Raw genomic sequence first — 15,045 nt, 5'->3', positions numbered from 1 at the left:
GACAATTACACTACGTCCTGCATGTGAAGAGTTTAGGCCACCTGGGATCACATGTGGTTTTGACATGATATAAGAATGCCTTCAATCCAATTAGATAAGACTTCTAGGTAAACAAATGAGCTTCTCCTGCCGGAAAATGTTTTCACGATATGAACCTCTTACTGCTACGACCGAGCTGTGTACAAACAGCATGAGGCTTGTTTTGATGTGTCTGCAAAGTTAAAGCATCCTTTTTCTTTTTTAGGAAGGACTTACCCGCATTGGACCTCACGACCAATTAGAGGAACCGCAAATAGGTATTAGTTGCATCATCTGATTTCTACGTTTGCTTAGTCAAACACCAACATTTTATTTTTTTAAAACTGTATTCTGTTTTCATGGAAAATGTTTTTCTCAGCTATAACACACCACAAGAATGCAAATCCTCAAATCCTCCCACAGCCATGCATAATCAGAGTAAATCTACAACAAACTGACACCTTTAAATAATGCATAAAGCTCAGAAAATGGTTGTGGAACATAAGTATAATGCAGTAGGTTATCAAGGTTACTAACTATGTCACCACACAAATAGGACGAATATTGTAATCTGTAGTGGGATTCTTGGTATTTAATGTGCTCCAAAGTAGAAAATGAGCTTTTCATTAAATTCTGTGCAGAATAAACTTAACATCACATTAGCTGCATCAGCACAGCGCTCTGAATCGCACTCTGTTTCCAGTTTTGCAGGGCTCAGCTCGCTGCGAGATCGAAAATCAGGGAGGAGTGGTGACGCTCAGGCCGCTGCCGGGCTGCGTCTGCCTGGTCAACGAGAGAGAGGTCACGGAGCTTTGCAGACTGGCTCAAGGTCAGCACGTCTTCAGCAAATCACACAACTCATGTTTACACTGCTTTGCTCCCCATTTTCCTTAAATTTTAGATCAAAATGACATACAGGAAGCCTAGTGGTGTCACGCCTAAATTAGGATGTATAATATAATTTGACTTTAATTTCCAGCATGAACACAAACGACTAACAGTCATCCCCATTCACACACAGACACACACACACCTCTTTTCCTCAGTTTAAATCAGCACAGCTTGCCATCAAAGACATGCGTCTCTCTCTGTCTCCAGGGACAGTGATCACCTTGGGAGGCGCGCATAAGTTCCGCTTCAACCACCCGGCAGAGGCAGCTGTCCTGAGGGAACGCAGGCGGGTGGGTGCCGCTCTGCTGATAGTACAAATGATTGAGCTGGTGATGATGAGTTTGATAATTCTGATGATTAGCAATGACTGGGAGCTGTTGGTGACGCAGTGAATGTGATCAACATAAATTGGTTTCCAGTAGTTATGTTGATTTATTCTGATAGTAGGGTGGAGGTGGTGCTGATAATTAAATAATGCATTTCCTGGGTTTATGAAGATGAGTTGATAGTTGATAGTATTTCTGTTTTCATGATGGCGTTGGTGTGTAAAATGCTTTATCCCTTGACTATTCTCAGGCCAGTGAGGGTGGCCTGACCTGCAGCTACACTGACCTTTGCCCCGTGACCTCTGACCAAAGGTACCTGCCACCTTCATCTGTAATTAATTCAGAAAACGTAACTGGTAATTCAGAGTAATATTCACCCACATTTGCTACTTTGTGTCTGTGTGTGTGTGTGTGTGCAGCATATTGAGCTTGTTTTGCATCTCACTGCATACATATTTGATAGCAGGAACAAATGCTCCTCTGCTGTGTGTGTGTGTGTGTGTGTGTGTGTGTGTGTGTGTGTGTGTGTGTGTGTGTGTGTGTGTGTGTGTGTGTGTGTGTGTGTGTGTGGTAGTAATAGACTCAGGCTTCATGCTTTCCTTCAGTTGCTGGAGACGATATGTATTTCCATCAGCTCTCCCTCTTGAGCAATTCAAATGAGCTGTTTACAGGACAGGCTCAGGTGTTGCCTGGTTACTGTTGAGACACTGCACTGAAAACTAACAACAGTAGCGTTAACTTCAAGGAGTGTCCAAGGAGTCTGTCAGCTTTGCTCAATATTTGTTGAAATCGATATATTCTGGACATATATTTTGACTTAAAATGATTGGTTGACTTTTTCCATTACGTTTGTTTTGATTTTTTTGTTCCTTCTCTTCCCAGCTTTTGGTCTGCGTGTCTCATCCTGGATCTGTGCGTCTGTTTTCTGTTCTCACAGTGTCAGAGAAGTTGAGCTGCAGAGGGCCTGTCACCCCCCCGGTGAGGACCCCCCCATGAGGCAGCGTGTGGAGGAGCAGCAGCACTACGTGGAGAGCTTACGGCGGGAGATACAGGCTGAGCAGAGACGGGCTGAGAGGGAGCTGGAGAGGGAGCAGGCCCACCTCCGACAGCAGCACAAAGAGAGTAAGTACATCTTTCTTGCACGCTTTTAGAAAATGTTATTTTGGTATTATTACTGACAGGTGCTCAACTGCAAAGCTCCTTTTGTTTATTTCCATCCGTATTGAAATCCATGCCAAGAAATTGTCACATTAGTTGTAGAGCACAATGAATAGCTACATCAAATTCAGTAAATTGATATATATTGTGTTTGTGTAAAATTTAAATATACCTACTTACGACCACTTTCTCTGCATCTTTCAGTCCAGCAGTGGATTTTGGCAGAGAAGCAACTTCTGACAACTGTAGAGCAGAAAGACACTCAAGAGTTTGGAGTTCAGACAGACCTTAACCCAGCGCCTCTCCTGGAGAGACTGACAAGTCAGGGATCCGTGGTTCAGGAACGTCAAACAGTGGATCGCCCGTCATACATTGTCCGGCTCAGGAAGAAGGTCGTGCAGGAGGAGTTGCTAAAACATCACGCCGTTTGCCGGGCCGAGAGCCGCATCCGTCGCAAAAGGCTGCACTACCAGCTGCAGAGAATCGCTCGCAAACGTCACCTGTTGGAAGCTAAGAGAGAATTGCAGCGGTTGGAAGAAACCCTACCCCAAGGTCTGGAGAGCCCCGAGTCTCCTGAGATGGGATCCCCCACAAAGCTCAGAGGACGACCGTTTGTTTCTCGAAGACATTCGTTCTCAGTAGATCTTCTGTCCCGGCTCTATCAGCAGCACACCCCCATCTTCAGGTCAGCACATTAGGTTACAGTTTGGTACTTACAGAGTAAATTGCATGCAGTCGACAACAGCTTTGTCTGATTATGGCTCGTACAATCAAAGTGGCTGCTGGGAGATCAGAAAACCTTTTTTATCAGATGAATATATATAAAACTCAAAACGGAGATTACAGAAACATGTCTATTATCTTTTCTTCACAGCCACTTCTGAACAAACCGATTTTCTTGTCTTGGTGTTCTATGTATTAATAATAATTATGTCTCTCTTGTTCCGCTCAACAGACATTTCCTGAAGAGAAACAGATCCATAGAGCTGACTCCAAATTCTTCCGTAACGGAAGATTCAATCAGCTGCAGGAAGTGGGTTTCAGATGAGTGTCTGCCACGTGAAAGGACGCAGAGTTGTTCTGGCAGGGTCTTCTCAGGACAAAGTCAAGCCTGCACTAGTACAGTGAGCTCCTCTGAAAGCATCAGGCAGCCTGCCAAGGAGGAGCCCCAGGTGCAGCTCTGCCGTGAACGTCCGGAAAGAAAGCCTCTTCTCCCTAAACGGGACCTGTCTTTTAAGAACACCCAGAACTTCTCGGTTTCTGTAAAGCCACCACATAGAAATGTTATACAGGTTGGCAGTGAAGAAAATATGCAAGTGCCCACGACAGACAAACCCAGTCTTCAGAGGGTCCCAGATATGAATGTGAGAACTCCAACCCTCGCAGGTAACAAGGGAGTAGAAACGATTAGGGAGGCACTCTCTTGTTCTGTCGGGCCCAGATTTAAGTCAGCTCTGTTTAGAGTGCTACGAAAACCAACATCAAGCGCAAGTGCAGGTCGAGGCCCCAAACCTCTGGGAAGGATTGCAAGCAGGTTTCACTGGAGACAAAAAAGAGACAGGAGCCTGAAAGATGCCAAGATGAGCAAGAGCAAGTTTGCTATTACTATGGCCGCCTCGTGTGAGGAGCTTGACCAAAGGCCAGGGTCAAAGGGCATCGCACTGAGGAGGTGGCATAGCACAGAGGCTCTCATGAACAAGACTAGTCGATGGGTGGAAAGACAGCAGGGACTTTTGGGATGGGAGGAAGATGATGGGGAAGAAGAAGAAGAGAGGGATGAAGGAGCGTCAGACTGTGAGAGCCTTTTCTCTCTTGATTCCCTGTCCTCGGCTTATGCCACAGCCCTGGCAGAGCAGCTGAGACGCGAGGAAGCGGCTCAGAGTGAAGCGGAGAGTGAAGACAGTCAGATGTCTAAAGACTCTTTGGTTCTGGAGAGCACTGGGAAGTATTCAACAGTGGAGAGATTTAGTCACACAGTGGTGCCAACATACTCACTGGTGACAGACACCTTGTCCCTGTCAATGCCACACAATAAAATGACGGAGATCAATTCTCATTTGGAACATGGCAGTTGTCCTCAGGTTTTCCCAGCAGAGGCCTTTTCGAGCCAGCATGGATCCACCAAAACAAAATCAAGTGGGAAAATTGGCGCAACTAGCAAACCTCTTTCCTACAGCACACCAGGAGCAGAAGCCACAGACAGAGACACTGCATGCAAATCCATTGAGGACTTTGGAATCAAACAAACCGTTATGAGCAACAGCCCGCGCTCCCTTAGCAGCTCGAGTGTGAGGGAGCCAGAAAGCTTGCTGGCACTAACCGATGCCTGGTCCTCCACTGATGCAGCAGACAGTCCCAGGATTGACAGCGATTCACTACCTTTCCATGCTACAGTGGTGTTCAGAGGTGTAGAGCGCAGCTGCGTTCCCAGCACAACTGTTAATAGCCTTTCTGATTCTCTGAGCGGATCGAGAAGCTCAACATCCAGCAGCAGTGAGGCAATAAATGTAACCGTGCTAGAACAGAGTGATGTTCCAGGGGCCGGATCAGATGTATTGGAAGATCAAATTGAAACGTTACAAGTCGATGCCATGATGCCTGAGAGTCAAGAGGAAGAACAAGACTTTGAAGGATCTTCAGAAAGTTTGGTGAAGGAATCTGTCGACCTTCCAGACTGCAGTAGCAACACGTGTACAGCATCCGTGTCTGCTCCTCAGCAAACTACTTGCACAGTATCTAGTGAGATTCAGAAAACCACCAAAGCCAACAGTGCAACTGCTGCAGGCGTACCTGAGAGGGTGCCTGATGACATTTCTGCACCTGGTGACACTGAAATGGATACCGCAGGTTTTCTTTCAATAACTGGTTGTCCTGGTAATCAAGTTGAAGTGTTGGAGGTTAGTGACACAAGCTCGTTGAAATCATTCACTGAAGATGAAGAACTATGCAATCCAGCAGGAGAACCTCAAAGGTTACAATGCATACAGCAATATGAATTTGGGAATACCAAAGACGTCTCACTTAGTTGGGACAAAACTTTACATGAAGTTGAAACCAAAGCCACTGAGCAGCACTTTGCACTACAGCAGGAGCCGGTTAACTCTGCTTGTAAAAATTCCAGGAAGAGGAACAAAGACCTGCAGGATGCTTTCATGGTTAGTGTGAAATTTCCAAAAAAGAGCGATAGTGAAAAGTTGGTCACATTGTGCTCTACACCAGCTGGCAGCCAGGAAGTTGTAAGGCCCGATGGCAATAATAACACCAGTGACTATAGAGGAGAAGAGTCTGTGGAAACTGCGGAAACTACGGAAACCAAAAAGCCTGAATGTAATTTTGCTCATGCTGATGGCAGCATTGGACAGAACGATGGGGCTGCTGGGACATTGTGGGGTTCTGATCCCATGTGCAAACTTGAACAGATCTGTGAAACCACGTGTTCTCAGAATAATACCTCTGTTGAAGAGATGAAACTGATTGAAAAGGCAGTTGTAACGAAAAAGGTTTCAGATGCAGAAAAGAAGGATGGACGTTCCCAAAGCCATAACTGGAGAAAATGCCAAGAGAAGAGAAACAACTTGAGTCAGTCGGATGTTATAATCAGCTCCATTGACTTGAGAATCTCAGAAGTGGTGAGAGAGCACATGACATTGTCTCTGATGGGTGAAGAGTGTGTCAGCAAGAGCTGGAGTCCATCTCTGAATGCGCTGACATCAAACAAACAAACCATGGTCCCATCTACTTGGCACTTTGGCCATAGCAATGTTTATCGAGAGGAAGAGAGACTACTGAAAGATGAGAGGAGTGATCAGGGAAAAGAACCAATCAACAGTGAGATGACCAATGTAAACACAGCAGACAAATGTGAGCACCTGGTGTCAGAAACACAAACAGAAAGGAGTACTGAGCATCAGAACAATGCACTTGATTCAAATGAAATAACACGATCCACGAAAGTCGATCACGCAAAAAGCTTTTCTGACAGGATAACAAAGAAGCCAATAAGTGAATGTTGTGATTTTCAAAACAGAGAAACATTTCTGACACTGAACTGCCATGGAGAGCAGCCTGTTAGTTTGCCCACTGTAAGCAATGACACTTGCTTTGTTTTTCAAGGAGACGCTGTAGAGGGAGGTGATTTATCAGGAGATGTGGACAGTAAACAAGATTTAACAACCCAACTTAATCCTACCAAGCATGGTAAATGGTCAAACACAGTAGACTGTTGCTCTCATATCCCTGCATCAGATCCAGATGGCAGACAAGATCATCAAATCCACCCTAACACATCGTCTACCAATGACTCTAATCATGGAAACGTCAGTGTGGAATCAAAATCAAATGTTCACTGTTCTTGCAAACATAATTCATCAGGGACCGTTGAACATTCACAAAATAGTCACGACATCGCAATCAAATCATTCGCTGATGGAGGATTTCATCAATTCAAACCCCACGTGCATCACAACAACCAGACAACCTCCACTAGTGAGACTGCAACCATGAAAGCGTTTTCCATTACTTCCGGCCACGATGTCCGCGGGGAATCCGACGCCCCGACAATAAGTATAAAGCAGAATCTGTTCAGCATGCCTCAAACCCAGCCAGACAAAGGAAGTCAGACTTGTGTGGTCAATATGAATTATAATAACAAATGTCGAAATGTGCTGAATTTGCAGTGCAAAGTGGATAAACACACCCAATTTGACAACAAAGGAGATTGTGCGATCAGAAACAACAATAGGACTCCTACCCGTCAAGGAATGTCACAGGCGTCAACAATCATGAGAGAATGTAATGCAACTCTATCCAACTCTATGCAATCTCTAAACAAAGCACCTCAGGGAAATGGTGTCGCGAGTATAAACGGGTCTTTCATGTCCAAAGATGAGAAGATGAAAAACGAATCTGCTGGTAAACAGGTTGAGCCAAAAAAGGGAAAGCCAAAGAGATTTCGAAGGTCCAAGAACCAAGATCATGTTTCCTCCTCCTCCTCTGACTCATCCCTGAAGTCTTCCTCAGATGAAGAGGACCACCTAAACGGCAGGATACATTGCAGCAGGCCCTTATCAACAAGGGTCAAGCCTGGGACTCAAACTGATAGTAAACCAGAAGTCAGGCAGCCTGGGAGTAACAATGCCAATATCTCCACAGTGAGGTCCCTTGGCAAATCCAAACCGGAGAAGAGTTCTACTGGAAGCCTGGATAAAGATGACGGACAGGTCAGCGGCCAAAGAGAGTGCAACCAAACAAGATATCAGGCAATCCACCAAGCGATGCCACAGAAGACAGACAACGAAAAAGTCATACAATATGCCAACAAACATGAACTGCAAATTCCACAAAAGTCTCGTGACTCCCCGATGCACTTTGCCTCCAGTGACATTAACCCTTTCATTCACCAGTGGCAAGACGGTGACTCAAATCAGCAGTGTTTTAAAACCCCAGCGTTTGGAAGTGCCGCCGACCTGTCCAGCAAATCTCCGCTTTTAAACTCTGCCGAGAAGCACATGGCACGATGCTGCAGCGTCGACAACGGTTTGAACGGGCAGAACTGTCCTTTCAACTCCCATCTCAGCATTTATGCCAATAACAAGGGGCTCTCGAGCACGCTTAGCAGTATGGAGGATTACAAAGCACAAGCGACCGACACATCCGAGCACATGCCGTGCCAGCAGGCGGCCTGCAATCACACTCGCCTAGCCAATCCTTCTGCGCAGAGCAATTCTTCAAGCAATGATGCTCCTTGTGGTTTTGGTAATGGCTCCAGTCTGGTAGATGAGATCATGTTAGTTTACTCATCTGAGCAAGAATCACTGGTGAGCAGAACACCGGCCCAAAAAAAGAGGGCATCTGAACATGGCACTCAGACTGACTGCGGTGTTCAGACGGCTGTGGCTAATACCATCTGCAGCACTAATATGCTGAAGAGGAAGGAGCGCCACAGAAGGAGCAACACTCATGTACCTTCAACGCAAACAGCCAAAGCAGATATTAAGGAGTCTCCCACGTGGGCCAGTTTGGAAAGCATGTCTGCTCACCTATCCAAGCTGATTGACAGCACGTCAGACCTGCTCGAGGACGTGCAGGGAATGAGAACTGGAGAGATCCTCAAATCAAGTCCGAGGAGGAATATGTGCTCGCCACTTATGAGTGTGTCCTATAGCGACTGTAAAGATTGGGCCAAGAGAGACGGCTCCACTCAGACAGCAGTAGATATTGGTGTCCAGACAGACAGACCTTCAACAACAGTGGAGAATAAAGTGGAGGTTCGTCGTAGAGCACCCAGTGGAATCTCCAAATCTCATGAGGTCAATGTAATAGTCAAAGTGATTGGTTCTGAGGTTGTCAGTGTGTCTCAAGACAAGGACGTCCGCTGTTTCATCAAAAGTGAATCTAACATGGATGAAAAGCCACAGAGCTCGCCTGATGTCAGAGCTAACCTCCCTGCTGCTACAGAAGGCTCTGTGGTAAAGTCTCCTGCAGTCGATTGTCAGAAACGTGTAAGATCTGTGTGTTCTAGAAGCTCAAAGCAAAGCGCGTCTGAGGCACCGTCCCCTAGAGGTGTTGCAGTGTCTGCAATCGCCTGCAGATCGTCAGGAAACAGCTGCCAAGGAAATCACACCCCGACGATGGCAAAGGACTCAAAGAAACTAGCGAGATACACAGACCGCGCTTCATCCCCCATTCTCACTGTGGGAGCACGGCTGTGTGTGAAACAGAAAGCAAAACAACCCACGCCGTGTCCTACAAAGCGTCAGGATAAAACTAAAGACCATGTTTCAGAGAAAGAAAGCTTTAGTGTGACTTCTGTTAGTGTCAGCAAACAATCGGTGGCAGACAGCGATCAAACCCCCAGACAGGTTTGCAACTGCGTTTCCTCTCGTAAATCAGTGGAAGCCGTATCGCTGGAGAGGATGAATGAAATGAATTGCCCCAGCCCTGAAGGATTTGATAAGAGCGTGACGAGTCATGGTTCATCGCTGAATAAATATGTAGACACTGACAGGAAAAATATTATCTGTAAAGATGCGGAGAACCCAAAGGCACGCTCCAAATGCCAGATGACGTCTCTGCAGAGTCCTCCCTGTAGGAGATCCACTTGTAATGATTCAGCAACGCAGAACGACACCCCTGCCACTTTTAGACACACTGATTTCTGCAAACAGTCTAACGGTAGACATGGCAAAACACTGCCAGCACATGTGGAATACCAAACAAGACCAACGGTTCCTGTAGACTGTTGTGATGACGTCTACGACCCATCACATGTTAGTGACCGGGCAGTTGAAGAGGACGATGTTGGGTCAGTCGCACCCAGTGAGTGCAACACGGATGTCCTCATCAACGTTGAACCCATCACCCACGTGTCCCTAAGTCAAGACCGCCAGAGAGTCCCAGAAGACCTGCCCATGCACAACAAGTTCACCAACTGGTCCGGCATCAGCCATCGTCAATCCGCACGCTGCAGCCTTCCCAACGGGGCTTCAAGACCCCTCAACGGCCGTGACAAGACGGATCATGGTGGCGAGCGGGGTGAAGTGGAGAGTTACGGTTCAAATATGGAGTCTGTGGGGATAAATGACAGACGGGCCAGAGAGATTGAGCGGCTGCGTCAGGAGAGGGAGCATGTGATGGCTACAGTCAGTCTCAACGCAAACCCAACACCGCTGACAGTGGAGCTGACCGAGGCCAAGATCCATTATGGCCTGGGAGAGACGGATACGCTCTTGAAAATGCTGTCCTCGGGGTCCAGAGGGGTGCCAGAACCACCAGCAGCTTCTATTCCTACCAAACAGCAGCTATATGATAGGTAAGGATCTCATTTTAATTGTGAAATGAGTCGCACACATTTGAGATCATGTTTTAATGTGGTGTTGTGATGATTGGAATGAAACTCCACTTCCCTGCCAGACACCGGAGGAGTATCGAGGGTTTGAGGCAAGAGAGGGAGGAGCGCCTGCAGACCTACCGGAGAGCTCGCAGTCTGAGTCCCAGTAAGCATCCTCGCTCCCCGCCTCAGCAGGCCCCTTCCTCCTCCAGAGTGTCTGCCATGCCCAGCTGTCGCAAAGAGCACCTGCAACAGCTCCGCCAAGAGGCGACAGACAGCAGCAGGTACAAGGTCACAAAGGCAATCTGGTGTTTGATGGCGGCCGGGGTTTCCTTCATATGTTGTCAACGTTTAACCAATTTTTCTTTATGACAGAATAACAGATGTTCCCAGAGGGGAGGGCCAGTACCCGTCTGACATTGAGCAGCTGCTGCGCGACTATGGCCGCGCCCGCGAAGAGGCCAGGACGGAGATCGCAAAGGCAAGGGAGCGACTACGAGAGCGGACAGAACAGGAGAAGAAGAGGCTTCAGCAGCAGGCCCAGGGAGTCAAAGTGAGTTTGCTGTCAAATGAGAACGGTTAAGTTAGTAAATCAATACTACTGTTGTATTTTAGCACTTCACTAATACACTCCAAAACATTTTCATTCCTATTTCTGTCCAGGATGATCTGAGGTATCGAACAAGAATCAGCAACAGCACCTTGTGCACAGGATCCAGCCTGAGTCTCTCCTCTGGGCCGACGTCCGGTTACAACAGTGGCAACATATCCCAACTACAAGATGGCACCAAACTCACTCCCACTGGACAGGTAATGATGCAGATTTAACTTGAATTCATTAAGTATATGAATACATAACTTAAAATGTAAGACTGTCTTTGTTGTTTTGTGCTGGTAGTTTTAGCAAAGGCACATTATGGCAAATTTCAAAGTGTAATAACTCACCGCATGATAACGTCCTTGTCACAATGTTCTTTTTGAACGAGTAATACAGACGTGCACTTTTGGTTCAGACAACAGGGTTCCAGGAGGAAGTGTTGAAGGTCAGGACACGTCCTCCTCTACGCGTCCCTCAGAGTGTGAAGGCACAGAGAGTCTGGCTGTCTGCCCAGGGTAAAGACCTGAAAATGACTCACAAACCCTTAAACACACCTAAACCAAGCAGCACTCCAGATTAATCTCACATATTCAATAGATCTTGACATACTTTATATTAAGGGAATCCTATAATCATCCTATAAACTCTTCTCTTGCCCTTGTTAGACGTTCACCTGGAGCCTCCTGTTACAGCGTTTGAGCCCCTGATGACCTCATCTCCATCATCCCCACCTTGTACTCGTCAGTGCACGGCCTCCTTTGGCTCTTCCTCCATATCCATCACCCATCAGGACGTCACATCCAGCCTCCTGGGCCGAGCTCTGGCTGAGGTACGGCAGAGGGGATTATAGCAGATCTTTGTAATCCATTGCTCAGGCATCGACTCTGATTATGAACCTAATGCTCTCCTCAGGTACGCCTGGCGTGCTCTGGAGATTTTAGCAACTTGGTATTGGGCAAGGCTACAGCAGGCTGGAGGTAAGTTCACTCATGTCCCTTTGTTGAATCTGTTTAAAAGCCTTCAAGTCACGATCTGCCCCGTCTTCATCAGTCAACCACAATTGGGGATCTGCATTCTCTATACTCAGTCTCCATCTAGTTCAGAAACTGTGGAGCTTCACTTCACACCCTAAAAATCACAAATTCCATTTAGATGCTAAAAATATTGAATTTGCTCTTCATCAGGTACTACGGAGCAGAACGAGGTATCCAGGCTTACTACAAACCCTCCTCCAGTCCATCTGTCCATGCTTTCCTGGGGGCTGGAGAGCTCGACAGGCCCCTCGTCAGCCTGTGGAACCTGCTCTGCCAGCCATCCAAGAGCCATATGTACCACCAGTCAGTCCGCTCCGTCTGGACACGGCCACTAGATGACAGCACTCAGCTGGGTGAGGGATAGCTCCCGTCTTCCCTTCATTTAATCGTCCCCTCTGTTATTCTTCAGCCAAGCAATGTTTTAACATTTAATGTTCTAACTCGCGGTCTGTGTTTCTGTTCAGTCTACCTTCTCACAGATCCGGCCACCTGCCACCTCAGCCAGCCCCGGGACTTCTGCTGCATCAGTACCGAGTCCAAACAGGTGAGTGCAGCTGTAAAAGCAATCTGCTGATTCAGCCGATTTCCTGAATAGAGCATCTGCAGTACAAGCGTACACAAACTCACGCTCTTAAGAGGAAACTAAATGTTGTTAATGTTGTATTTGTCAGAGTAATGAAGCTGAGTATCAGCAGTGCTGTCCAGAGGCACAGTGGGCGTGTAAAGACTCATGTCAGCGTCCAGTTGTCAGTCTATTAATGGGATTTTATTTTCCAGGCTGGCCTGTGTGTGTTGGCAATGCAGTCTGTGTTCGAGGAGTCTCTGCCTCGTCCCAGTGTGGACGCTGTCCGAGGGGAGATGATGCCCAGCTGCTGGGTCCTGCAGCCAATTAGACGCGGCGGACAGGAGGTCACCAGGGTCATCTACCTGCTGCAGGTGCGACAGAGTGATTATGCAATGCGACCACTTGTGATGGTCAGTGTTTCTGTTTCTGTCCGTTGACTCTTCTTCCTCTCCTCTAGGTGGACCTGGGGACGCCATCGTTTCCTCACCGGCTATTGAACGCCGTCGTTAGGAGGCAGGCCGCTGTCATCGCCGATCTCGGCGATTTCCTTTCTTTGTAAATCCACAGGACGCACAGAGACGCATTAGCAGTGAGCACTTAGACCGGACTGGGCCCAGCATGCAGCCTGGGGTCAGCCTCGTCTTTAAATTTGCACCTGAGATGTATTTACTTGAGTTTAAAGAGCACTGAGATGTTGATATCCAATTACGAAGTTAAAGAAGCTTTTTGTATGAAGTTATTTTTTATATTGAAACTGTGTTTTATATTTGAACATCAATGTTTATGAGTGCTTTTACCAATCATAATGCTATAATACCAAAGATGCGATGCGAATGCCTTCATGACTTGGCACCCATTCAGTGTCTCGCATTCAATTTTTTAGACTTTATAGTTAATTAATCCAGCCTGCAAAGCTATGAAGCACCTCCTCACTAAAGTCTTTATTAGGTAGCGTTACTTCTGCTAACCTGGTAATTACAACCCAGGTAGTCTTGAACCAATTAATGTTTGTCCGCAATACAATTTACCTTCTGCTCGAGCCGTATTTGGAGTCATTTAATGCTTTGCTTTAGCCTATGCAAGTATGGGATGAAGTGAATCTGCCAAATAGGATTGTGTCAAACACACAAGATAAAAACAGAGAAACAACCAGTCGACTGTTAGGAGCCGCTTGCCAGGAAAAGAGTGGAAATATTTGCTGGAATTTCTGATGCACACAGATTTGACTAAGTACTCGTAATCTCTCCCAGCAAGTTCCTTCCAACTGTCTCTTTGTTGTCTCCCTCAGGAAGGACAGCAAAATTTGAAAGTCACTTACTGTATGTGTGTATGTTCTTGTGAATTACATCACAGCAGTCTTAAACTAAACCCCACAAGCTGTTAAGGGATTATTATTATCTGTGCCTACTGTTTAGCTTTGATCTGTTTGTGTGTTTATCTCTGCAGGAACCACACGTTTAAACCACTCAGTTCTGTAGCAAAAGGAGGATGGTATTCGTGTGTAATTTATTTAATGGGTTGTAGAATGGTGTGGCGATAAAGCAAACTCCGCTATTTACAGCCACCATGACGTGTGTGTTTTGTTTCTGTAAGGGCACTGCAATTCTAAACCACTCAGCTGCACACTTTGTAGAAAATGTCAGCCAAATTGTACAGCAGACTTAACCTTAAGGGTGTTTTTGAGTATATGGGTGATGTAATGATATGATTCATACCCGTGTCAGAAAAGCATCTAGTCTGCTGAAGTTCTATGAGCAAGTCCTCCGACACCCTACCAGCTCCAGGGATGCCACTATGTAGCTGACCCAGACCTCTGACCTCCCTGTACACGAGGGTAAGCAGGGAGAGGATCGAATTATCGAATAATTGTTTCATTCTTTTTTTTTAAGCTGCAGTCAAATATGACCATATGGTACCAAATCTATATAAGCTGAGTCATAAGGGCTTTAGTTCTCCAAGTCTTAGTTAAGTAGTATTTATTTGTCCTTGTTTGAAAGTGCTGTTGATTCCTGTTTTGTTGCTCTGATTGTTTTGGTGCTGTGTTTACGGCTGCTTGCACAAAACGGCAAATGCATTTCTATAAGGGGTCCAATGAAAGAGTTTGTACAGTGTTGAAACTATGCAGAAGCTGATCAAAGGCATAACCGTGTCCAGATATGAAGCCATATAAATTACTGTAGTTGAAGGTTCAGGACTTTTCTGGGGCTTTGCAGTTGCAGTGCTCAGTTTGTTACTTAAGACGTTTCCAGGGGAACCAAAGAGAAAGGAACAAACAGTGAAGTTCAGTCTTTCCTGGGAGACAGAATGAAGGAACTTAATGACAACTTTTTGTACTGACTTCCTTTTATGTGCATCTATATATATTTTAAGTTTTTATTCACTGTATAAAATTTTTTTTATTTATGTTTTGTAATGTTTTAATGTGTTATAAATGTATTTTATAATGACATCTGGTTCATTGTTATTATTACATTTTTTTTTTTTACATAAAACCAAAAATCAATGTTCTAATTTGTAAGAATCAAATTTCAATTAGTTTCAGGATCTTAATATCTGTTAATCTGTTATTAATTAAGTTTTGAAATATGAGTCTGGCAGATTAAAACATCAGATTTCATTGTGAGGAA

The 15,045-nt window shown here is 45.9% G+C and overlaps 1 protein-coding gene across 2 annotated transcripts in view; it reads left to right on the top strand.

Moving 5' to 3' along the window:
* The window catches only part of stard9 (StAR-related lipid transfer (START) domain containing 9), a 34,281-nt gene extending 19,414 nt beyond the window's left edge, over nucleotides 1-14,867 (top strand). For both annotated transcript variants that reach the window (XM_076157332.1, XM_076157331.1), the window contains exons 16-32: nucleotides 245-296; nucleotides 722-847; nucleotides 1,117-1,199; nucleotides 1,486-1,547; nucleotides 2,173-2,357; nucleotides 2,598-3,078; nucleotides 3,349-10,203; nucleotides 10,305-10,505; nucleotides 10,597-10,774; nucleotides 10,885-11,031; nucleotides 11,235-11,334; nucleotides 11,485-11,648; nucleotides 11,732-11,796; nucleotides 12,004-12,206; nucleotides 12,318-12,397; nucleotides 12,631-12,789; nucleotides 12,876-14,867. In XM_076157332.1, the coding sequence (XP_076013447.1) occupies nucleotides 245-296; nucleotides 722-847; nucleotides 1,117-1,199; nucleotides 1,486-1,547; nucleotides 2,173-2,357; nucleotides 2,598-3,078; nucleotides 3,349-10,203; nucleotides 10,305-10,505; nucleotides 10,597-10,774; nucleotides 10,885-11,031; nucleotides 11,235-11,334; nucleotides 11,485-11,648; nucleotides 11,732-11,796; nucleotides 12,004-12,206; nucleotides 12,318-12,397; nucleotides 12,631-12,789; nucleotides 12,876-12,977 (9,243 nt within the window). In that variant the 3' untranslated portion in view covers nucleotides 12,978-14,867. The remainder of the gene's footprint in view (nucleotides 1-244; nucleotides 297-721; nucleotides 848-1,116; nucleotides 1,200-1,485; nucleotides 1,548-2,172; nucleotides 2,358-2,597; nucleotides 3,079-3,348; nucleotides 10,204-10,304; nucleotides 10,506-10,596; nucleotides 10,775-10,884; nucleotides 11,032-11,234; nucleotides 11,335-11,484; nucleotides 11,649-11,731; nucleotides 11,797-12,003; nucleotides 12,207-12,317; nucleotides 12,398-12,630; nucleotides 12,790-12,875) is intronic.
* The last annotated feature ends 178 nt before the right edge of the window (nucleotides 14,868-15,045 follow it).

Source organism: Genypterus blacodes, unplaced genomic scaffold (assembly GCF_046128005.1).
Source record: "Genypterus blacodes isolate CSIRO-AG114 ecotype Tasmania unplaced genomic scaffold, CSIRO-AGI_Gbla_v1 ptg000073l_1, whole genome shotgun sequence".
Classification (NCBI taxonomy): Eukaryota; Metazoa; Chordata; class Actinopteri; order Ophidiiformes; family Ophidiidae; genus Genypterus; species Genypterus blacodes.
Note: the sequence above shows the minus strand (reverse complement) of the source record. Positions and strands in the feature narration are given on the sequence as shown.